The sequence below is a fragment of the Clavelina lepadiformis genome, chromosome 1 (genome assembly GCF_947623445.1).
Source record: "Clavelina lepadiformis chromosome 1, kaClaLepa1.1, whole genome shotgun sequence".
Classification (NCBI taxonomy): Eukaryota; Metazoa; Chordata; class Ascidiacea; order Aplousobranchia; family Clavelinidae; genus Clavelina; species Clavelina lepadiformis.
Genome location: NC_135240.1, coordinates 6,565,334 through 6,576,641, shown reverse-complemented (window position 1 = coordinate 6,576,641; position 11,308 = coordinate 6,565,334). Strand labels below are relative to the sequence as shown.

Below are 11,308 nucleotides of genomic sequence, written 5' to 3'. Positions count from 1 at the left end.
ATCGTTTACTTATTAGCACAGGAGGAAGTGTGTATTGGAATACTGATAGTAATTGTTAATATTGGTAGTAGTTGTTAATATCAACTATCATTAAAAATGATTCGTCTGCTTTCATCTATACGCCAGTCATTGCAGTATGAAAGAAAATTAATTTTCTCTGCTGCATCCAGGTAAAATTCTTCTATTTTTTATTTGCCAAGATTTTTGCATATATTCTATTGGATTTATCTAAAATTTATTTAGGAGATTGCTTTAATTTCATAAAAACTGTCTCTTACATTTGTTGATATTTTCTGAACGATTAACAGCAGGGCAACCTATTCCACTGGGAGTGATGATGATCCCAACTTTTATGAAATGGTTGGAGTGTTTTTCGAGAAAGGAGCTCGACTCGTTGAAGATAAACTGGTGGATGAGTTGTCTGAGCCGTAAGTCTTGCTAGATAACACTATGATAGCCATTTTAATCGCATAGTAGTGAATAGTCTCAAGATTAATGGATTGTTATCAAAGTACACATCAGTGATTTATAAACCAACTAACTTGATTAGTGTATTTTATCGATTGTAAGCCTAATCCAAGTATTGAAAATTGTATGCAAGCATACCCTACTTATCTTTAAGATAAAATTTATAGGCTTGTAATTCGTGTTTCCGTCATTTCAGGCAACTTACTTATTTAACAATGGGTTGCATACCCTATTATTAATAAATTAAGCATTTTTTTCATTGCCATACGTTAAATATAAATACCTGGATAAGTTTGTACTGATAATCTAGCTTGGTTCGTTACAAGTAAAGGGCAGTTTAAAATCAAAGAAAAACTGCAAATGATCGTAGTTTGTTTATATGTTTTCTTTATGGAAAACTAGAATTGACACAAAAGCTAGACCTCATGTCATTCCCGTAAGTCTCGATGAACAGCGGAAAAAGGTGCAGGGAATTTTCAAGATTATGAGGCCGTGTAACCATGTTTTACAGGTGAGATATTTTACAAGGTTCTCATGTATGCAATTAGTCTGAAGGCTATTATAATATCCTTGCTCAAAGCCACTTTTTGGTTTGTGTTGTACAGTTTTTAGTCATAGTAGCCTTGTCAATATGTGTATGACTTGCCATATGCATAATGAAAACAATTTGGTAATATTGCATGTGTTGATGCTTATATTAGTTTCCGAGTGTTTGTTTTTTTTGTTATTAATTTCATCGTAAGGGATTTCCAGGATGTAATGGGTTGTAATATATATTTCATAACTGTTTACATAAATGTTTAGCTGCAGTGAGACAGCAGTAAAAAACCTTGTTTCCATTTAATTGTAAGTAGCTTCTTTCCGGAACTTCATTATGTGCTAGCGATTACACACTGTTTGTAACTGTTGTCCTTCTGGTTGCCAAGTCCATGTGCTTCCATCCAGCATGACATGTTGTGTAAAAAATTGAGCTGGATGTCAGTATTATTGATTAATACAAACTCGTTTGCTTGCAGATCACCTTTCCCTTGAAACGTGACAACGGCGAATATGAGGTTATCTCTGGGTACAGAGCCCAGCATAGCCAGCATAGAACTCCGTGCAAGGGAGGTAATTTGTCGCAGCTGTTTCTATCAGCGAGTTGATTGATGGTCTTGTTATCGTGTGTAAAGTCTGTAGTTAATTTGTAGTCACCCTACAAGTATTGCATTAATGGTATTTTGAGGATTACTTGGCCTTTTGTGCAAAATGTCATATATAATATGTGTGTCAAGATGTCATGTGCCTAAATAGATTTGATATTTTTAATTAATCTTTGGGAGGTGTTGTTAAAGGTATGAGATTTGCACCTGATGTGCACGCTGATGAAGTGAAGGCTTTGGCTTCTCTTATGACTTGGAAATGTGCTGTTGTGGGTAAGTTAGATCGAGCAATCACTTGACAGTAAATACAGTGCATGTTGCATTAGTTGCACGAGGAGTAATAAAAAGAGAGTCTTGATAATAAGTTTTCAGGCCTTTTTTTTCAAATTTACAATACGGCCAACAATCCCAACATATAGTTTTACGCTACAGATGTTCCTTTTGGTGGTGCTAAAGCAGGAATTAAAATTGATCCACGAAAATATTCCGAACGAGAACTGGAAAAAATTACTCGTAGGTTTGCTATGGAACTTGGCAAGAAGGGATTTCTTGGTGAGTTGTATTATATAACACTTGCTAATGTTGTTGGAACACACTGGATTCTAGGACTATTTGCATGTTCAGAAAGATCTGTCATGCACAATGGCTACTGACTTAGGTTAAGAGCTTTTAAATATGGAGTCGATACTTGAATATGTCATATTTTTAGGGCCTGGTATTGACGTGCCAGCCCCAGATATGAACACTGGTGCCAGGGAGATGTCCTGGATGGCAGATACCTATGCCATGACTTTCGGACACGGCGATGTCAATGCTCACGCCTGCGTCACAGGCAAACCTATAACTCAGGGTGGTATACACGGCCGCGTATCTGCTACTGGAAGAGTTGAGTGACTAATTGAGGAAGTTTTCTTAACTAAGCATGCTTGTACTTGCTGTATATTTGCTTTGAAATACATGCTTTTTGAGTCATGTCGCTTTTAATTATTCTATAAAAACTTTTCAGGGTGTTTTCCATGGAATTGAAAATTTTATAAATGAAGGTAAAAAAAATTCTAAATTGAAAAGCAGTCTTTTGTTTTTGTCGCCTTTTTGTAGTGGTTTCCCTTATTTTGATTAAATTGATTTAATTAAATCCTTCTAAATATTGTTACCATATGCATTTTTATAGCAACATTCATGAGTGCAATTGGCATACCTCCTGGTTTTTTGGGCAAAACCTTCATTGTTCAGGGTCTTGGTAACGTTGGTCTTCATTCTATGAGATACTTGCATAGGTCAGCTTTGAAATTAAAATTACTTTTCTAGCATGCAAAATTGTAAGATTTTATTTGGTTGAACGAATCCTGAAAAGAATGTATTGGTGCTGTAAGTAATCATTATATTCTAGAAGAATTACTAAGTCATTGTCAATTACTACTGGTATTTGATATTTTATAACTGATGTTTAGTTCATCGCTATAATCGGTAACAAATCAGTTAAAAAATATTCGGTTCATTGCAGACATGGAGCCATATGTGTTGGCATCATAGAACACGACGGCAGCATCTTTAATCCAAGTGGAATTGACCCTGTTGACTTGGAAGATTATAAATTGGTGAGCAGTCTTTCTATTAAAGATTTCATCAAAACCTTGTTATCATATTTATGTATTTCACTGTTTAATATTGTATATCTAGTTGTTGTTAGCGCTGGTCAAAGCTGTGGCCAGTTGCAACCTTCTAGTGACCTTTGACAAGGTCAAGTGCAGTTCTCAACGTGTTTCTATTTTCAGTAACTATTCAACTTTTTTTAAAAGCACATTGGTCTTTTTGAAGCTTTATAGTGTATCAAATCTCTTACATTATTCCCATATACGCTGGTAACACCTTGCCTCAAATGAGCATATTCATTGCTATGACCAATTTCCTAAGTTATGACCGCTATGATGCAATTGTCTAAAAGCTCTTGATTCATAGTGATTATTCAGCAAAACAACAGCATAGTTTTCATATAATATTTTAGTAACTTATTTTCATTATTTCTATATTAATTAAGTATTTAATGAAGTGCTGTCAGCTGACACTGGTAACTGGTCTGCTTTAATACAAGACTGGACAGATACAGATACTTTTTTTTTCACCAGGCTCATGGTACCGTTGTTGGTTTTCCTGGAGCTGAACCATATGAAGGAGCCAGTCTTCTCGAAGAGGAATGTGACATCTTAATTCCATGCGCGATTGAGAAGGTTATCACCGCTGAGAACGCCCCGAGAATTAAAGCTAGGGTAGGTCCACAACTCATTATTATACGCTCGCAACTTACGAACTTGTAACTCAAATTTGACTTTTTATCTGTTCAACTTAGATAATTGCTGAAGGCGCAAATGGTCCAACGACTCCGGCTGCTGACAAAATTTTGCAGGAAAACAATAAACTTGTCATCCCGGTAAGTTGGGTGCTTGAAATTTTTCAAGAAAATAACTTGAACTTGTGTTTGAATTTTGGAAATGTCAAAGAGTGTGTTCAGTGAAGTTCAAGACGACATTAGATTTATACAGAAGCATTGATCCGTTTTGTCTTGTTTTCAACTCGCAGGACTTGTACTTAAACGCTGGTGGTGTTACAGTATCTTACTTCGAATGGCTCAAAAACCTTAACCACGTTAGCTACGGTCGTTTGACTTTCAAATATGACAAGGAAGCGAACTTTGACCTTTTAGGTAACGACTGACAAGAACAATATTATATTTTAATGGCAACTGCTGTTGGCTGATAGAATCATGTTTATTTAGTCATACAGGGTTCGATTGTCATGATTAATTGTTGTGGTATGTTATGCTGTTGGATTACAAGGAACCTAATCTGTACATCATTTACCTATTATGGCGTTTTGTGACCTTTTCAGAACAACGTAGTAAACATGACTTGCTTTTGTTTGATACAGATAGCGTACAGAAGAGCTTAGAACAGAGATTCGGCAAGTATGGTGGAGAGATCCCAATCACACCAACGGATGAATTCGCCAAGAAGATTGCCGTAAGTACTGCCTAGAGATTGTTCCGGGCGTGGCACTGTGTTGCCCTAACGGGGGGTTGTTTCTATGTACCCATGTATGGACTGCATGCTCCGCGCTGTAGCTGGTCACATTAATCACTTTTTCTTGTTATTTCTTGTTCGAATGTTAAAGTTTTATGTTCCCCAATGCTATTTCTAACATCTTTCATTATTGGAATGTTGAGTATGTTCATTCCCAATTGACAATGATTAATTGTACTACAGGTATTTAATTTCTAATTGCTCTTGTTTCCACAGGGTGCTTCTGAGAAAGACATCGTGCATTCAGGTCTTGCATACACCATGGAACGATCAGCCAGGGTGAGTAGTGCTATTTTTGATCAAATTTTACAATTACAAAAACAAGGTACATCACAATTCTTTTCTTCACCTCGACGTACGTATCATAAATCTTTCTCTATTAGTTTCCATATTAGCCATTTTCTGGCGCTTCTACGTTAGAGTTAACCCGGCTAATGCTAACAAAACTTTTGCCATGATAACCAGTCGTTTAAGTTTGAATCTAAAAACAGGATTTTGTTTTAGCAAATCATACACACTTCCCGTAGTTACAACCTTGGTCTGGATTTGCGAACAGCAGCGTACGTGAACGCAATTTCAAAGGTGTTTAAAGTCTACAGTGAAGCTGGATTTGCCTTTACATGAGCGCTCAAAAGCAACTTAGAAAATTTATAACAGTGTGGATTACTCTATAGCATATGCCTATATGTGTTTATGTAAATCTTCTTTCAATATGAAATTCTTACATCTTACGTCTGTTTATTTTTGTTTTCGATGTTCCAAATTCTTGTTGATACGGAGGTTTCACAACCTATAACATGAAATATATTTTTACCTGCAATATTTCACCACCTATATACTGTAGATGCCATTGCCTCTCATGTCCTCATCGGCGCCCATGACTGGTTTTAATATTTATTTGACTGAGATTCGTGAATTTGTGAAAGTGTCTTTGTCTTTCAATTTTACGCCTTCAAGTTCTGTAGTTGTATTTGCTGTTTTTTACTTACATTAGAACTACAAATAACTAAATTAGGACAAATTTATCCACGCGTTTTTGTGTTGGACGTAACCAAATACAGTATCGCTCCCTCAACGGCTATGTCTTTTACTTATAGAATATAGATAGTTCCGTGTATGTAAAGTCAATAGGGCCTAGGTAGTTGGAAGATGGTTTTGATAATATTTTTCGAACCTGGACATTTCATTTATACGATTTCTATTCAGCCATCACAGCTCGAGCTGCGACCTCCAATTTGATATGAAATAAATTATTAACCAGAACGACTTTCTTGGCGCTCACTGACATTGATAAAACCGTAATGCGTTAAATAGTTGAAAGAATAATGATAAATAGATTTCATAATACATTTTGACATCACTCTGTATTCATGAGAAGTGGCATAATGTATGTGAGGGTAGTAGATCAACTGAGTGACACATTGGTAAGTACTGTTCAAACTACAATAATGGGTTAGGGTTAATTATGTCACTCGAATGAGTAATTTATGTCATAATTGCGGAAAGTCTGCTTCTATGTGTTGGCGTGCCGTCGGCAATGTTTGCCTATGTAACCGCTGCCCGCACATAGGCGATTTCGCAAGCAATGTGTTCCTAGGTAATCAATACGTACGTTGTTTGCATTTTAATATCGTTGAAAACAAAGCGTTCGTCTCTCTCTCTATCTCTCTCTCTCTGAAAAGACTACATGATAAGTAGGGCCCGCAAAAGTCAATAAAGTCAAAAAATTTTAAGGACCTCGTCTGACCACGAATCAAAGAATAAAGTTGTTTTCAGCACCTAGGGCAGGGGTGGGCAACATAAGGCCCGCGGGCCGGATCCGGCCCGCGACGGGGTTTTGAGCGGCCCGCAGACAATTTCCGGTCTTACATGATAATGTGGCCTGCGGCCACATTCTGCCGCAATCCCTGTATTGCGTCACTGAATAAGTCCAAGTTTGCCAACCTGAGAAAGATGGCCATAAATCTACTTGTTCTGTTCGGGTCTACATACATTTATGAGCAAACATTTTCGACCATGAACGTTAATAAGACAAAGCTGCGTTCCAATCTATTCAGGAATCCGGCCCGCCAAGTACTTCATTTTCTCATATCAGGCCCGCCGACCGAAGAAGTTGCCCGCCCCTGACCTAGGGGGTTGTTTCTAAGAAGTTTATAGGTCAAAATAAAGTCAAAATTTACAATAAAGTCAAAATTTTCAATAAAGTCAAAATTTTCAATAAAGTCAAAATTTGTCAAAATATGGCTTTTTACAAAGTTTTTGTGTTTCTTGAGAGTAATTCTTGTAAAAATCCTCGTGGAAGCATTGTAAATCAGGAACTGCGACACAATTAAACCATATTAACCCATAAAAGCAGGAAATAAGTCACAATGCCCACTTGGATCAGCTGTAACTTTTATCGCAAATTGTCCATTGTTTATTTATTGTTACGTATTTAAATAATTCTTATAAAACACTTCCTCTTCATAAACGTGGTATTTTCGAAGATCAACAGTTTGGATTTTAGGAATAGCCTACTGACATTCTGTAATACAAAAATGCCTAAGCAAGCTAAATCGTCTTCAGCAAAAGTTAGACAGATTTGTCGAGATTTTTCTGATGAATTTAATGCAACTCCCGGGGGTGATTAAAGGTGCAATTTTTGCGAGGTTATAGTGAAGTGCGATAAAAAGTATTTTGTTGAAAGCCACAGGAAAAGTAAACGCCATCAAGCTGGATTGGAGCAACAACAAGCATTCCCTGTTTAATTTGCTGTTTATTAGAATTTACCATGCGGAGAAAATCGAGGCAAAGTGCCCTTTTCACAAGGACAAAATAACACAAGCTACCTAAATCTATCGCCAAAAAACACGACACACTTTTTATAATCCATAAAACACCTTGACTTTTCGACAAAATATTACGTTTGGGTCTGAAATCGACAAAATATTATGTTTGGTTAACTGGAGGAAGAACTGTGGCCTCTACAAATAAGCAATTTCGTTAGGTCAAAATAAAGTCAAAATTTGATAAAAATAAAGTCAAAAAAAATTTTTTTAGGTCAAAATAAAAATGGCCCTAATGATAAGCTTTGTTGGAATTAGGCAGAAGCTAGAGTAAAGTAAAAAGTAGAAGGCTATAGCCTACAAAGAGCTATTATGGGCCAAGTTGGAACTTGGTTTAGATTGCTTGGCTTAGGTTTACTTAACTAATTAAAACTATTAAGTTCAGCTAGAGTTTAGTCAAGAAACCTTTTTGGCGAACGATTAATATTTAAGTCACATGGCAACGAGCCTGTTAAAGCTGGCTTACTTGAAAGTAACTATTTTACCGTAAGCTGGGTGAGACAGCCCGTTGTTAAAGATAGGAGGTTAAGTGAGGAAAATGGGCGCTCATAAAGTTGATTGAAGATATATAAGGCTAAGTTGAAGCTATATTTGGATAGAAGGTAAATTTAGGTTAGATTTAGGTCACTGTGTCATAACATTTAAGTCATGTTAATAAGAAAGATGTGAAAATAGCTTCAAACGAACGATTTTTTCTCTGTCACAATGACAGTGCGATAATGCGAACCGTACACCTTTGTAATTGGCCTAATGTAAAATATACATGAATTGACATGCGCACTGTACAAGCTTAGTGGAGCGGTTTTGCAACATTCTTAAGCCATTTGCCTCTGTGACCATACAGATCTATCAAATCTTAGAGCAGTTATAAAACCTTAAAACTGCCTAAAATGCGTAAATCAGTGTAGGTCGTCGGAGCTGGCATAAACGGTTTGGCCTCAGCCTACAAAATCGCGCAGAGTTTTCCGGATTATGACATCACTATTGAATCTGTTGATTATCATCCAAATACAACCAGGTGAATGGTTTGGCTTGACCAAAGTTAATAGAAAAACCTCGTTGAAAGGAAACTTCACTTTGGACTAGAATGCTTTTCCTTGTCGAGCCACCTATTTAATTGTAGCCTACTGTACTGAATAGAGCTGTTAAGATTAACAGTAATACTGCGATATTTGCTTGAGGCCTCCATGCTTTCGAGTAAATGTATTTTGAAGTCCTGTTGTCTTTTGATAAGTTGTAATTTTATATGATTTTTCTACGGTTCAGTGACCATGCTGGCGGTATTGTTATTAACCGCGATGCCAGCCCAAAATCTATAAACGACGACAGCAGGTGCTACATTCTAGACACAAAAAAAAACATTGCCAGATTATGAAACCGGATGAAGCAAAGGCAGCCGGCATTCGGTTGCGAGAAACGATCATAGTCAGCACTGACCAGGAAAAAAGTATGTAACAAATTTTTGCAGGCGCTTCACACGTGGCACTGCTAGTACCGTTTTTAACATAATGGTGCTTTTTTGTGGATTGCAGAGTTGGATTTGGTGTCGTCTGGTGTTGATTTTCAACTTCTGACTACCGCTGAGATAAAAGCTTTGGGTTATGACTGTGAAAATTCTGAGTTGCGTTTGATTTTTGGTGGTCAGCAACCGCATGAGTTGTATGGATGTAAGGGATATACTGTACTTATATCATTGATACGTCGCAATATCTGCCTTGGTTGACTGCAAAACTGAAACAACTAAAAAATCGGTAGTATACACTTTTATGTGTAGGTATAAGCTTACAGCACGTGTCTTTAGTGCTAAGGCGTGAATCTTGAATTTTATACGTAAATTACAAGCATTTTGTGTGCAGACTACGCAGTTTATCTACTAGCTATGAGTCTAGAAAGTTATTTTACCACTTTTTGATATTTTCAAAGAGAGGGAAGGCCAAGGGTTGAATTTGTGACCCGAAAAATATCCAACTTAAACGAGTTGAATTCCCATGACCTGATAATCAACTGCTCGGGCCATGGCGCTAAGGAGCTAGTAAAAGATGAAGCCTGCGTTCCAGTAAAAGGTACAAATGTATGAAAATTCCGGGCAATCGTAGCTTTGTTTCAAGCTATTGTTTAATTTACATTCTTATACTTAAGGCACCGAATATGCTTGTTAAAAGGCTTAATTTCTTTGGTTATTTTATTGTTAAGTGAAACAAACAAAAATGCAATTAATCGAAAAATTCCGCATAAGGCTCCTTGAAATTTTGTATGTCACTTTAGTATGCCTTAGGCTATCATTTCATGAAATCCTAATAAAATCACATTTCTCTAACACTTTCAATAGAATGTTAAAGTCAAGAATTCAATTTTGGGCCAAAAAAGTCATATTTTATCAATTTTCACCTACAATTTAGGCTAACCTAAACATGCGACCTGCAAGTTTTTAACGCGTCATTTACCAAGGATAATCTCCGCACTGAAAAACAACACCGGCCATGCTGGCCTCTGATTGGTTTAACACAGTTGTTTTAACCATTACGGAAGACGTCCAGCAAAATCATGGATATCGCAAAATTTCAGGATATAGGCCTACGACTCTTTAAATAACTAAAGCCATAATATTAGATTTGTTGTACAGGACAGTACGTATTGGTGAAGGCACCCGACATGAAGAAGTTTATTACTATCGGAAAAACTGTCGTAATTCCGCGATGTGAGGACCTGTATCTTGGAAGTGTGCACCTGGTCGGGGAGGCCAACGAAGAAATTGACCCTCGGCTCACAGAGCTGGTTTTGCGGCGATGCGAGGCAATTTATCCCGATGTAAGAAAAGCAGAGATTTTAAAAGTCGGCGTAGGCATTAGGCCAGGTCGTATCGGTGGCAGTCGTGTTGAGCTGGAGTACCTGCAAAGAGCAAATGAACCCATGAAAGTTCCAGTTATACATAATTATGGTCACAGAGCTATTGGCATAAGTCAGCATTGGGGCTGTGCATTGAAAGTCGCCCGGCTGGCCAGGCAGGCGCTGGCCGAAAAAGCAAAGATATAATTGAATCACAAAGTGGTGTTCAAAAAACCTTAAGATTGTGTTTACTATAATTTGTTCCTCTTAGTTATATTGCAATTGCTATTCTAAAGCGCTTTGTGAAATGTTTTTAAAATGGCCTGGACCGATTCGTGGTCAAGATTTTAAGTCTCTAAACTTTATTCTTTCAAAAAAAATTTTCGATTTTGGGCAACTGGTTTGAACTTTTGATGCAAGCAACGGTATCATTTTGCTCCTTAGCACCACCATAACCTTGAGTAGCCCTAAAAGTTTGGCGCGGTAAAAACAGAAACACGATTTTGCTGCCTGCAATAAATCACTTGCTTTGCGGTAATTTTGAATAACGGCAGAAATGTGCTGCGCAATCATTTCAACTCGTAATAGTCGTTACTATCATATTTTATTTGTAATTCCAGACTGATATAGTTGCTGAAGTTTGATTTATGGTACATCGCACATTGCAGTAGTTGTTTATAAGAAGTTACTAGCATTTAAATTAAATTCTTTTCAGCAACCATATGCGTTGGTTTTTGTTGTCTGTCTGTTACAATTACCTATTGCAGTTACCACGAAGATTGGTCATAATTTTCTTCTTTTAACAACGCCCAGCGGAAATCGGTAGCTTGCACTAGTTTGTTTTTAATTTTAATTTAATATTACGCTTATTTATTACGTACAGTAAATCAAAAACCGCAAAAAACTGATAAGGTCCAAGGCTGCAAGCATGAAAGGCCACATTTAGGTTTGAGGAGAACATTGCAGGCCG

General features: G+C 37.0%; 1 protein-coding gene and 1 pseudogene across 3 annotated transcripts; both read left to right on the top strand.

Moving 5' to 3' along the window:
• LOC143462695 (glutamate dehydrogenase, mitochondrial-like) lies at positions 1-5,762 on the top strand. Of its 2 annotated transcripts, none has more exons than XM_076960953.1 (16): positions 1-170; positions 312-428; positions 871-979; positions 1,485-1,578; positions 1,803-1,883; positions 2,043-2,162; positions 2,320-2,495; positions 2,617-2,653; positions 2,782-2,887; positions 3,115-3,208; positions 3,737-3,877; positions 3,958-4,038; positions 4,188-4,311; positions 4,536-4,627; positions 4,904-4,966; positions 5,192-5,762. In XM_076960953.1, the coding sequence occupies exons 1-16, from the start codon at positions 97-99 to the stop codon at positions 5,309-5,311; spliced, it is 1,629 nt and encodes a 542-aa protein (XP_076817068.1). In that variant the 5' UTR covers positions 1-96; the 3' UTR covers positions 5,312-5,762. The 2 variants fall into 2 exon arrangements, with proteins under 2 accessions (XP_076817068.1, XP_076817059.1); XM_076960944.1 differs by having other exon boundaries at positions 309-428.
• Positions 5,763-6,072: 310 nt separating this feature from the next.
• Positions 6,073-11,061, top strand: LOC143448951 (D-aspartate oxidase-like; annotated as a pseudogene). The gene is made up of 7 exons (XR_013114492.1): positions 6,073-6,111; positions 8,421-8,530; positions 8,779-8,959; positions 9,045-9,137; positions 9,185-9,263; positions 9,436-9,575; positions 10,136-11,061. The product of XR_013114492.1 is annotated as a D-aspartate oxidase-like (transcript).
• The last annotated feature ends 247 nt before the right edge of the window (positions 11,062-11,308 follow it).

Bases quoted from the DNA above. Each gene is read 5' to 3' on its own strand.
- LOC143462695 (XM_076960944.1), top strand. From the start codon at position 97: ATGATTCGTCTGCTTTCATCTATACGCCAGTCATTGCAGTATGAAAGA. The intron at 429-870 runs GTAAGTCTTGCT...ATGGAAAACTAG, and splicing joins GTGGATGAGTTGTCTGAGCC to AATTGACACAAAAGCTAGAC. The intron at 2,163-2,319 runs GTGAGTTGTATT...TCATATTTTTAG, and splicing joins TGGCAAGAAGGGATTTCTTG to GGCCTGGTATTGACGTGCCA.